Source organism: Ptychodera flava (assembly GCF_041260155.1).
Source record: "Ptychodera flava strain L36383 chromosome 3 unlocalized genomic scaffold, AS_Pfla_20210202 Scaffold_27__1_contigs__length_13241970_pilon, whole genome shotgun sequence".
Taxonomy (NCBI): domain Eukaryota; kingdom Metazoa; phylum Hemichordata; class Enteropneusta; family Ptychoderidae; genus Ptychodera; species Ptychodera flava.
Window position 1 is genome coordinate 3,339,458 of NW_027248281.1, and position 15,995 is coordinate 3,355,452.

At 38.7% G+C, this 15,995-nt stretch overlaps 1 protein-coding gene across 1 annotated transcript; it reads right to left on the bottom strand.

Moving 5' to 3' along the window:
- Positions 1-457: 457 nt before the first annotated feature.
- LOC139126468 (uncharacterized) lies at positions 458-12,306 on the bottom strand. Its single transcript, XM_070692527.1, has 2 exons — positions 11,976-12,306; positions 458-3,652 (listed from the first exon to the last, which is right to left on the bottom strand). The coding sequence occupies exon 2, from the start codon at positions 3,507-3,509 to the stop codon at positions 1,905-1,907; it is 1,605 nt and encodes a 534-aa protein (XP_070548628.1). The 5' UTR covers positions 3,510-3,652; positions 11,976-12,306; the 3' UTR covers positions 458-1,904.
- Between the last annotated feature and the right edge of the window lie 3,689 nt (positions 12,307-15,995).

Genomic DNA, 15,995 nt, shown 5'->3' on the forward strand with positions numbered 1-15,995 from the left:
TCAGTTTGAAATCAGACAGTAATTACACTAGTACACTAGTACTATGCCAACTACAGTTTTTAAAGTTTGTACTTTCTTCTTGAAAACATTCACAGCCCTTGCAACTTTAGATGTAAACCATCTTTGATTGTTTTACTCTTTCTTTATCCAAAATTATTCCAATATATCATGAGTATTGGTCATAGGAGATGACTGTATCTGTGCCATTCATACAGAAACATTGAAACTGTCAGACTCTGGAGGGAATTGAAGACCACACAGTCACAGAAGCTGTGTATCACTGTTGTAGATGTGCAAAGACTTCCTTTAGCCCACTCCCCTAAACCTGAAATCAGTTCAATATCGGGCCATTCCTATTGTATAACCTTGAGGAGTGTGTTGTAGTGTGTGCTTTCCAAGCTGACTGACTATGTGGACAATTCTCTATAAATAATACACACAACAGATCACACATTGCTTTCTGTTGTTGCAGTTCATTTATTGCTGACTTAACAATTCTGTTGGAACAATTAATTTGTCATCATACAACATGAATGGGCAAAGAACTACAGCTATATCCTTGTAGCATTGACCATGTCACTCTGTGTGTATAAAATATCACTTATAACTTAATAAAGTTGAATACAAATTTCTTCTCAAAAATAATCACTATTTATCTGTGGTATCTACAAGTATGTAGGCTCATATATTCTGTTGGTTCTATAGTACAACAAGTTGAGTCAACATGGTCTTGCTGGCGAAGAGAAAAAAGTTCCAAAAGTCACAATTAGAAATAATATTTATGGCAACAAGGCATTCACTATCACTTTAAGGACAATTTATATTGCAATCATCTTTTTCATGTAAATCTGGGTTTTATTGTATAAAATGCTGTAAGATTGTATATTATAAATTTTACATTTGTATATTAGTGAATGCATTCCTAGGCATATCCATTGTTTTGACAAAGGCTGGATAAACAACTACAAACTGATATCATCCAAAATACGTTACTATTTCTGCAGCATAAGGGTGCTATTGGCCTTAGTGTTGAAAACAAAAATCATCTGACATTGACCTAGTATACCAGTACATGCTAGTCTATACAACTGTGTGAAAAGTTTCACAGCAAACAAACTGAGGATGGCCATTAAAGCAGTGTTTGAAGCTAAGTATTTTAAAGTGTATACATTACATTGCAAAAACATCTGTCAAAGATATTCCTGGTTAGTACAAAAATCGAATATCTTTCCATATACCGGTATTTGAAAATATTGGAAGCATTCCACAAAGCTGCTCACAACATCTAAAGCTGTTCTAAGGTGACACAATACGGTACAACACTCTCTGAGTGTCCCGTCACAATGTGCAAAGTACATCTATTGAAAGTTTGGACCAAACTGATCAAAATGTTTGTAAATATGAAATCTCTTCTCAATTCAGTGGTAGTGTGTCTTTACTGACAGTTGTAACTTATCATGAATCAATTACAAAGGGACATGTTCATGTCTTAAAAACAAGTTCATTGAAACTTTTCAACTCCAAAAGGAAACAGGGCATGGTAGCAGATACAGGTATACTGTCATTCCAGCTGAGATGTTGTACAAACTTTGGACATTTCAATGTCGTACACAGCATGGAAGTATCATCAATAAATTGATAATTTTAACGCAAATATGTTGTACTTGGATGATATCTTCTCCACTTCTAAACATGAAGTGACAGATGTACCGGTACATGTAAGAATGCATCGGAGTAACTGAGTACATGTGATATCAATGTTTGATTCTTGAGAAAAAGAAACAAGGAATTCCTGGTGAGTCTTTGTGAGTAAGTAGTCTGTGCCTTGTCTCAGCATTTACAGTATGTTTGATCACACATGTGATTTTACTATCAATATCATTTCAGTATCTATCAGTATCATTCTAATCATCATAGTCATCATCATAGATATCTTCATCATCATTATCATCAGTGGCTTCATCATCATCCTCATCATCATCTACATCACCATCACCACCAGTATCATATTCACTATGATCATCCCCTGTACCATGACAACTGTTGTCATCGTCATCATCATCATCAACTTCATCATCATCATCCTTATCATCATCATTATTACTGTCACCACCTCTGTCACCATGGGAATTATCATTGTCATCAATACCTCCATCTTGCTCATCATCATCACCACCATCATCATCATCATCATCATCACTGTCATCAGAAACATCATCATCACCTTCAAGATCAGGTTCAAGTTCAAAGAAATCCACAGCCATTTCAGGTATATGTATGTCATGTATTATATCCGGCCTGACATCCTCTTCCTGGTCTCCTCCAATGGCTTGATTGCCATTATCATCATCATCATCATCATCATCATCATTGGCATCACCTCCATCAGCTTGAAGGTTAGCTTGTAGCATGACATCATTGACAGCCTGTCTGATCTGTGACTCTGGTTGAAATAACGGCTGCAGACACATTGGACAGTTACCACGGAACTCCAGGTGTCTTGCAAGGCACTTTGCATGAAAAACATGTCCACACCTGGTGATTCTGCCTTTCTTAAGTGGCAGCAAACAGACTGGACAGTCATCATCATGATCCATCAGCTGTTCATCTGTTGCCTTGGCGATATCAAGAGTTCTTCTCATTCCATTAAACATCTCTAATTGAGCAATTTTGACTTTAAAACAAGGAATATACAAATTTGCAATGCATACAGTGATTGTGTTCACCCATGTAATTGGACTTGTTAAGTAAAAATCTGGGTCATAACCTTGCATCCATTGAAAGATTTTCAAGATAATGAGAAACAATGACATCATCACTATAATACATTGTTGCCATATAATGACTTGGTATTCTTCAAATCCATTCAAGTTATGTAAATTAAACCATATACTACTGGAAACAGACTTAGGACTTCTGACAGACGGAGGGATGAAATTAAATTCATGTCTGATAGTGTCAAACATTTCATCAAAATGATCTTCAACTAAACTCTGCAGCTTTCCTTGAACTTGGTCTTCGATGACAGCAACAACAAACACTGCCAAAATGATATACAATGGAGTTGATATGCTTATCTCACTCGGTAAATACCAAACTGTCATAGTGAGGTAGAAACAACAACGAAGTAGTTGGTTTCTTCTCATTGCATACATGGACACGGGATGAAACTTGACTTCTTTGTTTATCATGACTTGATATTGCCATAGAATGACTAAGATGCCAAGCAGATGATTCACAAAGCGGAGAAGTAGTCCACCACTGAGTAATGCTGTAACTCCAAAGGTACTTTGTAGGAGACCAACAAAACAGCAATGCTGTATGAATCGTGTTCCAACGTTGAGATGTTTGTTGTCATCAAGAAGCAGTCTTTGCAGATGATGCAGTGCACGTACAGGCATCACTATGAACAATCTGATACAAACAATTAGCAATACCTTCATACATGTCACAGAGGCACGTCGGAAAAATGATGACACTTTCTTCATTGTTTCGGTAAAAGACGCCATGGTTCTGTGCAGCGTATAATCTTTCTATTGTTAGACAAGGTGATGATGCATTGATGGAAGTCCTAGCTGACAAGATTTCATCACATTGGAAATGATCTTGAAATGCTCCCTTGTACTGGTAGTTGACACGGCAGCTTTTACATCTGTAATGAAAACGACAATATCAGTGGAAGCCGTCACCTATGACACTCTGATTACCATGCTAGTACATTACAAAGTGGCAAGATACCCTAGTTGTAAACAAGCAGGTTGCAAGTCACAGGATGACTTAATGCACCATGTAATGAGCTAGTCTTTGTTTGTGCATGTGCATTGTACACTACATTGGGATTACTGTTCACAATTGTTCACTATGGCAAGCTATTAACATTAATGACACTTACTAAAGTAAAAATAGAACACTTGTATAATGGTGAGTGTTAGTAAACATGACACTTGATTATTTTCCAGGTATTTCAGTAAGAATACATTTCAGAGAACCATAACATGACCCACAGTGTGGACTGTGCGTGACCACAACAACACGTCATTGTTTTGATGAATCAGTGTATCTACACTGAGTGTTGATGATGAGATGCCTTTCTTTTCACAAATCTCTGACAATTTTTTTGTGTCTTTTTGGTACTAGATATACTTGGTACTGTCTGTCCGTGTATCTATCTATCTTGGAAATTTATAAAGAGCCTAATATCAAATTTAAACAATGCTGAGTCAAAATTTGCATAATGAGGAGAATGGAAATGCTTAAAATGTTTATAATAAGCAACTTTTAAAAGTGTTGACTGACACTGGAGAGTTTTTTATGTCCCAAGGGTAGAGAGTTCCAAAGATTTTCTAATGGGAAATTGCTAAGGAGGCTAGACTATACGACATTACAAAATATATTATGCTATCACTTGTGCATGTCCAAATTTTTTCTGACTACATACAATTATTTTACCAGGAAACCATTGGTGGTTTCTACTAAGACTTTGTGAAGACAGAAAACTTTGGTCATGGTCAAATCAAAGCTATGCTGCCATTTTAAATTGAAATGCTGGTCAATAAAACTCTAACAATTATGAAGGAGTTTGTGTCTGAAAACATCTTTCTCATTCAAACTTTGTCAGTTGTTTTCACTCACACTTCTGTAAACATGATTGGAACTAATTTGGGGTACTTGGATGGTGAAGTAATGTCTGTTTAATCTGCAAATGTAAGCTCATTTCCTTTTCTTTCTAAGTTACACACTTGTCTTTATAACTAATTTGTAATATAGCAACATTCAGCTATAGGGCACCTAACACTTTTGAGAAATTTGAAAAACATGAAGATCCAATTATCCCAAATTAGTTCCAATCGTGTTTGTATAATAGCTACAATAATTGTAAAAAATGAACTGACTACTTGTATTGTGACCAAATGAGAAAACATCTTTCAAAACATTTCACAGGAAATCAAACTCATGCAGCCTGTAAAGTTAGTACCTGTGGTTATGCTAGAGCTCCTTATTGTGTAATATCAAGATGTTAATTGTATCATGAATTCAACAAAACTGATGCAGAAATTCCAACGCTATTTATCTTTCTTAAAAAAAATCACAGCAAAAACAGCGACATCACTTAACTGCGCATATTTTTCTCTTTACAAGATGCACTGTCAAGCGTTGTACAGTTGTGCAATACGTCAATGCATTGAAATGCACAGAAAGGCTCTTTGATCACTGCATTGTAACTGACAAGGTAAACATACAAAGACAATGTGTATAGATTCACAGGTGAACTACCCAATATTGATCTGAAGTGCATCAAATCCTAGTAAATACCTCAATGTAACAATCACAAAGTGACTGATTTGAATTTTATTTGCCTGTTTTTACAGTGATTTACAACAATAAAAGAAGTCTAGCAGAAAAAGAAATTTGATTCCCTTTTCTATTGGGCATGAAGCACAAAATGTGAATAAAGCAAATCTGTTCTGTATTTTTGCTACTCGAATCTTTGCACACTTATTGAGGTAGATAATGAGAGTGTTTGTCAGCTGTATCACAAAGACGACAATGTACTCCAACCTGTCTTGTCTAGTTATGTTTCTTATCTATTTCTTTCAAAATGTCGTTTCAAAAAGGAGAAGTAGGTCAACAAGAATTATGATATGAAATAATATGCTAGCATTGGAGTAGATGTGCACAATTAGAGTTTTGTCTTTCTTTATTAACTGTAACACTTTAACATTAAGACTAAACGCCAATATCTTTTGACCAAATTCTGATACAGTATCGGTATTTGATTCAATTAGAATACATGTTAATTAATATTGCCATGCAGACTGTAAAATGATTAATACCATGTTGTTAAATATTTATCTCTGTCAAGCCAAGCTGTTTAGGGCCAGTCACTGTCACTTTTGATTATTTTTTGTAAGTTTGAGGGCTACACCAAATCACTGAGCTATGGGCTACACTGGATCACTGAGCTGTGCACTACACTAGATCACTAAGCTGTGCGCTACACCGGATCACTGAGCAATGGGCTACACTGGATCACTGAGCTGTGGTCTACACTGGATCACTGAGCTGTGTGCTACACCAAATCACTGACCTATGGGCTAGACTGGATCACTAAGCTGTGGGCTACACCGGGTCACTGAGCTATGGGCTAGACCGGATCACTGAGCTATGGGCTAGACCGGATCACTGAGATGTGGGCTAGACCGGATCACTGAGCAATGGGCTACACTGGATCACTGAGCCAGGGTTACACCAAATCACTGAGCTATGGGCTACACCGGATCACTGAGCTGTGAGCTACACCAGCTCACTGAGCTATGGGCTACACTGGATCACTGCTATGGGCTACATGGATCACCTAAGCTGACCTCTACACAGCTCAGTACAGCCAGATGGATATTGCAAGCAAGCAACCTGCTGGACTTTGAGAGAGTCTACCTATACTCTATGCTCGAATATTAGTCAGTGATGGTTTTACAACTTATTACATTATTATTACTACAACTTGGCCATTACAGAGGACTTGACATGTTTAGTATTGACATATCAACTCACCTAGTTCCCTAGTTTTAGGACTTGTAGTACCTGAACGCCAATAAATGAATGCCATCATGTTAAAAGTGCAAATAAATATACTGATAATTACATTGTCCTGTTAATTAATGTATCATTTATCATGATCATCATCATAGTTTATTCGCTAATGTATGTTTAAAAATAAAAATACACCAGAAATGTGATTCATGAGATTTGAATACAAAATTCAATAATGTCTGTTTCAGAGACATTATTAGCAGCGGAAAACTTCCTTGATGCTCTTGTGCCGGGCCCATCATCTGCCAAGCCAGTAAAAAGTGGTATTGAGTCAAAACCTACATCAGTATGTCTGTTCTGACCTACTTGGCATGTGGTATCTAACAGGAACATTTAGTGTCAATAAAAATCGCATTTACAGTATCTTTGTTTTCAAGGGCCTTCACACGTTCATGTCTGGCTGAAATGCAACAAATGAGATATATTATGCCTCACTGGTTTTAATTTAATGTTGTTGATATATGAAGTTGGCAGGATAAGGGTTAAACTCAGCCATTTACAATGTATCTCGTACAATGTGCCATTACTTCAACTGTGACCCTACGTATACTGTGTCATTACTTCGACCGTGACCCTTCTATGCCATTACTTTGACCTTGACCCTACTGTTAATCCTAATTGTGACCTAACCTTTCTTCACCTTTGTTTGTCGTTTACAGATGCAACTATTACTACTGTTAGGGAAAATTTTGTGACTGATTGCCTTATTTATCTGTCCTAAATGTAACCTGGGTTTACAGCTGCTGAACGATAATATTATGTAGTGACTTTAACACAACAAAACTTACAAAAAGATGTGTATTAGAACTTGCCTTCTAATCACTTTGAATTTTTTCGAATTTTTTTGTAAAGTAAAGAAGAAGACATTGAAATCACAAATAACATCTATTCAGTATTTTAGAAAAAAAAATCCCTCAACCCACTATGTGTACTAGTGTAGAGCATTAGTGGTGTTCCTCTCACAAGACAGGCCTGTATTAACAGCCAGAAGAATACTCTATTCCACACTGCATAATCACACAAAAGCTCTGTAGCACATGTCTGTGTCAACCTGTATTTTTTTCCATAAGGGTATCAACCGTGTTGCGCTACCATCTCACCCTGGCAGGTGTACCTTTGCTCTGAATTTGGTACAGGTGTATCCAGTCACTTCAAACTACTACCGTGATGAACACAAGTGGTCTTTCAATGGGGAGGGGTGTCAAAAGTCCACATTTTGGCCTAGGCCTTCGGCCTATTTACTATATAGGCAATACACCGATGTCAAAAACGCTATGATGACTAAAAAATCTCAATAGTCACGCTAGAGTAAAAAATAAGGGTAAAGGTCTATATTTCATCAAAAGTAAATAGTCTACATGAGGCGAAAGACGGTTAAACCCGTGGTAAATACTCCTACCATAGGATTGCTCCATTCCAGCTTTTGGCCATACAAATTTTGACGTGGGCACTATACGGTCAAGGCCCTGAGAACCGGATAGTGCCCACGTCTATGAATATTCAGCGTGAACGAGGGCGATAAAACTACAAAGAATGCTTCGGATAAGGCTGGCAGGAACGCAAACAAATTATCTCGACTTTATTCCTAATTCTACACTTGGCTCTTCTAAGTATTTCTCTGCACTCCCACCAGGTCAGTCCACAACGACTGGATTGTCGGTAGCTGAGAACAGAGACACCAAACGATATTAGTTTAAACGGATACTAGCAAACTATTAAAGTACATGTTATGTTGTAAAATACCAAAGTCTACAATTTTGGTGGAAAATGAAAAGAAGTGCCTTGCGACACACGATAATTTTGAGTATTTTAAGCCCCACAGTCCCTCAAACCACGGCCGTACATGAACGCGCTCGCTTATGTCCATACGCTCTATGCTGACATTGTATGGTATGCAGTACGCGTCAGCGACAAGTGCTACACTTGCATTCATGTCGATCGTTGCGACGGTATGACAAGTCTCAATGGTCCAGTTCAAGTGACTTGAATGTCATGAGTTGCGTACAGCTTCCATGTGTTCGCGGCGTAGCCAGCATGTACTGGTAGCATTTTTTCTGTTTGTCTGTGATTCAATATAATGAGTTAGTCAGCATATTAAAACCAGATATGAACTGTAAATGCTCACGTGTTTCATTATATATTGAAGTTATGTGTAAATTTGAACCTTTGCCACATGTTTGCAACTTCATTGAAAGTATTATGATCAACATAATGAACAATATTCACCGTAGATTAACTTTATAGGCCATTAAGTATTCAAATACGCAATTAGCTGAAATAGAAATAGTTAATTTCTTTGACTGTTGTATCACCACTTTATATAGCAAGTGTAATTGCATGCCTTTGGTCAAGTCCTTCAAACTATATATTCCAAACTTTGAAAGCTCATTAGATATGCAAACTATAAATTAGCTGACACGAAAACTTAAGTGTGAAACGACTATCAATATTGGTATAACCTGGTATAATCATCAATGTACATAGCATGTTATGCCAACTTTGATCAAATAAATCCAAGTATATATCCCTAATTAGGAAAGTTCATTAATATACAAATTAGGAATTGGCTGAAGCAAAAATGCTTAATGCCTTTCAATAATGTTAGCCTACATAATAGTATCTTTAATGTACATAGCAAGTTTTATCAATTTTGGTCATGTAAATTCAAATATATATCCCTAATTTCAAAAATTCATTAAATATGCAAATTAGGAGCTGCATGAAGTAAAAATGCTTATGACTTTCAGTAACGTCGTATCATAGTATATTTATGTAAAAAGCAAGTTTCGTCAACTTTGGTCTAGTCAATACAGATAAATATCCCAAATTATGAAAGTTCATTAAATATGCAAATAAGGAATTGGCTAATGTTCAAATGCTTAATGACTTTCAATAAAGTTCTATCATAGTATCTTTAAAACCCTTTCCTGCCAAGTCCATATTTCACCATCAGGTCAAGATGGTTAAAATTAATGAAACACAACGTATTCCATATGATGTATTTTAACATAATACTGTACATCTGAAGGCTTGTTGAAAACATAATACTGTTAAAGTTGATTTTTTTTGGACAAAAGATGCTATAACTACCAAACCAAGTGGGTGAAAATACGTCATGTTTTGGCTCAATACCGCTTTTTACTGACTTGGCTGATGGGGAAGTGATACAGTTATTACTGTCTGGCAGGAAAAGGGTTAATGTACATAGCCAGTTTCGTCAACTGTGGTCTCGTCAATTCAGATAAATACCCCTAATTAAGAAAGTTAATAAAATATGCAAATTAGGAATTGGCTGAAGTAAAATGCTTAATGACATTTAATAATGTTCTATCATAGCATCTATAATGTACATAGCAAGTTTCATCAATTTTGGTCATGTAAATTCAAATATATATCCTTAATTTCAAAAGGCCATTAAATATGCAAATTAGGATTTGGATGAAGTAAAAATGCTTATTGACATTCAGTAATGTTAAATCATAGTATCCTCAATATGCATACCAAGTTTCGTCAATTTTGATCAAGTAATTCAGATATATATGCCTAATTAGTAGATTTCATCAAATATGCAAATTAGTAATTATCTTTCACGTCCATCCCTTAATAACTTGCACAGCTGATATATCTTGATGTGATTAACATTTGTAGCAAATCTCATCAAATTGTGTGCAGTCGTTCTTAATGTATAGCCGTTTTTTCTAAAATCATTAATTATGCAAATGAGCAAAAAGTAAGCAAGCCACATCCACCAAAAACTAATCATTTCTTGCCATTTGCAACTGAATGTATGTGCTGGATTTGATTCTGATCTGATGAGCCGTTTTTGAGATATTGAGCACACAGACAGACAGACAGACAGACAGACAGACAGACACACAGACAGACAGACATCGCTGCAACATATGCTCACGTGTGTCAACACGTGAGCAAATTAGACTACAATATATCAAAATAGGACCACATATATATCTCACATGGATATACTAGGCTTACATTAGAGAAAAGATAAAAACAGTTAACCGCCAGCTAAGTACAAAGCTGGGATCAAGGTACGGCCCGGGTACAGGCTATGAAAGCGAATCCTTTTCCCTAGCGCTCACAACATTGCACGCCAACTTCAAGAATCATGTCTCAATTTTGTCTGTTCTCCTCCAATAACCCCAAGATGATTTTACTAACAGTATTACACTATTACAAACCAGTCTTGTTGTGAGTGGACTGTGGATACACTAAAGTTTTCGATTTCATAAACTAGAATTCAGAGCTCTCCGTTCAAGTGACGAAGTTTCTCTTAAAACTCAACCAACAAGACTCAAATTATAACGATCGTTCTCTCTCATATGAAGCCGTAGCAGCAGCCATAGCTCTCGTACTTTGCGACGGAAAAACTCCTTTTTTCTGTTGTACGATTCGGAGTTTCCCGTTGCAATCCATATTCGTCCGGGAAAAACGAGAGCTACGACTGCACAAATGAATGTCGCCGCTTCCTTGTGGAATAGACTTTCTAGTCATAATCATTCAGCATCAAAGACCTGCTTCTTTGAGAAAGCATCGTCATGCGACACTGTGTAAAGCGCCATTGAAAATTTTGTTTTGCTTTGTCTAGAAAACTAAGGTGATTGTACTCAGCTTACGTCTTTCTGAAGTTTGACGATCTGCCGAAAATAACGTTTATGACCCGATAAACAAATTGTTACACTTGGTGGGGTTGTTCATGATAAGTGGAACGGCGTTTCTGTCCTATCACTGGCTATGCTTGGTTTAGGCCTCAAATTTAAATTTCATTGTTATCAGTCAGTACATTTTGACACACAGACCCACTAACTCATTAGGCTGGCAAAAGCTCTTGCAGAAATTTGTATGGCAAAAAGCTGTCATGTCCCCTCCAGGATCTGACCACATGCAGACTGAGACTGCTGGCTCATGTGACGCTACAAACAAATACAGACCAAATGCATGTCCAGTGCTAAATCTGAAAACGTTTACTAGTATACTACTACTGGCAGTACCTATGGACTAGGCTCCCATTGGCTGTAAACTTGTAGCCCTACGGTGAGGTGTTCCATGGTTTTAGTTTTTGGTATTTGGGACCTCTCTCACCTAAAAAGCATGGCCCGCCTCATTGTAGGGCTAAAAGTGTGCATGCAGCTAGGCTAGAACCATAGACCATAGACATTAATGTCTATGCATAGACCAAGCCCCGCGTACGATTCTGTATGTTACCGGCGTTGTACGGCCTCTGTGGTGGCACTGGGAGGCCGTACAATGCTGGGAACATCGAACACACAGCATCGTACGGAGGGCAAACATATACCTGCCAAGACTACGTTGTGGATGTCATTCTGACTTTGCTAATTACATGAATAAGTCACCATGATACTTACCTTTTAGCTAGTTAACGGTGCATGTTATACTTGCAGCTGGATTTGGTGATTCTGAACAAAACATTTTTTTTCACTTCCGCAATCAATCTTTGCGATCAAGAGTTTGATCACGTTTAACTTGTCCGCCTTCGTCGTTTTCGTGGTGATTATACAGTCACATTTATGTAACGGTTTTGACTTCTTCCACTCACATGTTTGATAAGATGTACCATCACTTCATCACAAATAACACATCCCGTGAGGTGAAGCCATCCCAAATTTACAGTTGTTGCACTTCCTTGTCTGCTTGCTAATATGACCTTGTATGACCCGGAAACGATGACCTGCCTGTGGCACTTTCCCACAATACTTTGCGCCGTAGGCACTTCGATCCTGCATGCCCAGTGCCATGACGCGCCGGTGCCGTGCCGATTTTATCCCTTGCCGATTTTGTCCCCGCGCATGCGCAGACTATCCAACAGGGCTTCACTGGGATAAGATCGGCAGCTATAGCTGCCGATTTCGGTTCTGGTTGCCGATTTCGACCCTCGACGCAAAATTCAAGTTCACGCTAAAATTTCTGCCGATTTCGGTCCTGCAGTTGCCAATTTTGACTCTCGACTCAAAATCCAAGTTCACGCTAAATTTCTTCCGTATAAATCAATCCGGTGGTCACTTTTATGTGTCTAAATAAGTTGAAAATGTAAATAAGTTTGGATCAATCATAGACCTTAAAAACGGAAAGTCTATGGATCAATCGGTGTAATTTACTCCGGGAATTTAGGCCTACTTGGAACATAGAACTGCTATAGCTGCCGAGTTGCCGATTTCGACCCTCGACTGAAAAACGAAGTTCACGCTAAAATTTCTTTCGTATATAATCTATGCGGTGGTCATTTTTATGTGTCTACATTAGTTGAAAATGTATTATAAGTTTGGGGAAGTGCATCAATCGATGTAATTTACTTGAAACATAGAACTGCTATAGCTGCCGATTTCGGTTCTGCAGTTGCCGATTTCGACCCTCGACTCAAAATCAACTTGAAGTTCACGCTAAAATTCTTTCGTACAATCTATCCGGTGGTCAATTTTATGTGTCTAAATTAGTTGAAAATGTATTATAAGTTTGGGGAAGTGCATCAATCGATGTTATTTACTTGAAACATAGAACTGCTATAGCTGCCGATTTCGGTTCTGCAGTTGCCGATTTCGACCCTCGACTGAAAATCCAAGTTCACGCTAAAATTCTTTCGTACAATCAATCCGGTGGTCAATTTTATGTGTCTAAATAAGTTGAAAATGTATTATAAGTTTGGTGCATCAATCGGTGTAATTTACTCCGGGAATTTACTATGAACATAGAACTGCTATAGCTGCCGATTTCGGTTCTGCAGTTGCCGATTTCGACCCTCGACTCAAAATCCAAGTTCACGCTAAAATTCTTTCGTACAATCTATCCGGTGGTCAATTTTATGTGTCTAAATTAGTTAAAAATGTATTATAAGTTTGGGGAAGTGCATCAATCGATGTTATTTACTTGAAACATAGAACTGCTATAGCTGCCGATTTCGGTTCTGCAGTTGCCGATTTCGACCCTCGACTCAAAATCCAAGTTCACGCTAAAATTTCTTTCGTACAATCTCGGATGCGTACGCGATCTTGCCAGTTTGCGCCCCATTATCGACCAATACTGTTTCATCTGCAGGAATTTCGGTACAAGTATACGATTTGACAGGCTATGATAAGAATGCTTCTCAACAAAAAGTCGAAACGGCTGACATAGAAGAAAGTGGCTTTAGATTCGGGGCTACATGTCTGGGGCCGTTTTATGAATAGAAACCATGTTGGATAGTCTGCGCATGTGCGGGGACGAAATCGGCAAGGGATAAAATCGGCACGGCACAGGACGCGACGCAGGGAGTATCAACTATTGTGTATAACCCTGATAACAGGGTACAAGCAGTCACAGGATCTCGCTAGGCAAGCCTAAAGGCCTAGCCTTGGTGACCCTTCCTGACTTTGGTTGTTTCTCGCTTCTGTACACTCGTCTGTGGGGCGAATATTCCCAGAGCTGAATAGCCCACGAGGGACTGTGCACAGTCGTTTGGAGAGCTATTCAGCGCTGGGACTATTCGCCCCATAGACGAGAGTACAGAAGCGAGAAATACCCCAAGTCTGGAAACAGAATGGCTATAAAAACCACGCCATGTCACATTCCGTGTCCGATTTCACTGTGAAAATTAGCAAGTTCATCTATCATGCAACCGTCGATCGTTCCTATCATTCTAAAATTTCATACCTGATACTTTATCTGATTCAAAAACGCTCGTTTCGTGTGATTTTCGGCCGAATTCGACGGACACCTCGCCAAACCTGGGGGTGAGCAACATTCCGGTCACCTCTTGGGTACCTCCACTTTACTGACGTTGGCGCCGCCTACCCATGAGGGATGACTGGAATGTTGCTCACGCTTATGTTTTGGCCAGGTGTCTCTCGAACTCGGCCGAAAATCACAGGAAATGAGCATTTTGTAAGCAGATGAGTATCAGGTATGAATTTTCGTGTGATATTCGGCCGAATTCAGAAGACACGTCGCCAAAACATAAGGCATGAACAACCTTCAAGTCACCCCTCATAGGTACGCGGCGCTAACGTCAGTAAAGTGGAGGTGCCCAACGTCCACTGTGAGGTGACCGGAATGTTGCTCACCCCCAGGTTTTGGCGAGGTGTCCGTCGAATTCGGCCGAAAATCACACGAAACGAGCGTTTTTGAATCAGATAAAGTATCAGGTATGAAATTTTAGAATGATAGGGAACGATCGACGGTTGCATAACAGATGAACTTGCTAATTTTCACAGTGAAATCGGACACGGAATGTGACATGGCGTGGTTTTATAGCCATTCTGTTTCAAACTTGGGGTATTTCTCGCTTCTGTACTCTCGTCTATGGGGCGAATAGTCCCAGCGCTGAATAGCTCTCCAAACGACTGTGGACTGTGCCAAGCCTTGGCCTTCGGTTTCGTCAAGCGGGTTTCTCCCACAGGCGCTCCTTAGCTGGGTAGTCTGTAGCTCTGCATGGCAGGGCTGTGTGTTACGGCGTTACACGGCCTCCCACGGAGGCCGTGTAAATTTTTTGGCACTGGAGGCCGTGTAACGCCGGTAACACACAGCCCTGCCATGCAGAGCTAGGTAGTCTGCTAAGTAGATCGATTTTCGGATCGATCAATTGATCCCGTAGTCGATTTGCCCGCCACTGCAACCGTGAGTATTTAGGTTGCAGTGGCGGGCAAATCGACTACGGGATCAATTGATCGATCCGAAAATCGATCTACTTAGCAGACTACCCAGCTAAGGAGCGCCTGTGGTTTCTACCCCCATCCCAATCACTTGTTCCCAACAACACGTACATGTACCTGTGAGAGTGACCCACAATCACTCAATGTGACTCATGCTACAGGGCACGCAGTCCCTCCACAATCCGTCTTATGTGGATCGTGTACAGAGCCAGGGCGAACGCCCTATTAAAGTTTGCATTCTACGTCGGGGACGTTTCGCTGAGCATCTACACTGCTACAAGCCACAGGAGTTTGAAAAAGATTAAATCATGAATTCACGAAATAATTTCATGTGAGGAAACTGCCTTGGTCATTAAGCTTATGTATCGGAGAAAAAAATTATTCAGTGATTAAATTATTGAGATAAAGCTATAAATTAAAAGAGATAAACACATGAAATAATGAATGAATTAAAACTTATGAGATCGTTGTAAATGATTGAAGGCGGGACGGTAAACATCTCAAATGTGATGTCACAATGAATTTTGAAATTATATTCTAGACCACCGTCCCTCCACCCACTAGATTATTGAATTAAAAATGTAATAAAAGCGATGAAATGATAAAATTAGATAGTTAATAATGAAAGGATAATAAGATCATTGAAATTCAGTCACAGTTGGAAAAAAGTGTCCTTGTAGTACTTGTTCAAAAGTAATGGCTAGACGTCTTTTTTGCACCTTTTAATAACTTTAAATACCTTGT

Coding starts and splice junctions, on each gene's coding strand:
- LOC139126468 (XM_070692527.1), bottom strand. CDS start 3,509: ATGGCGTCTTTTACCGAAACAATGAAGAAAGTGTCATCATTTTTCCGA.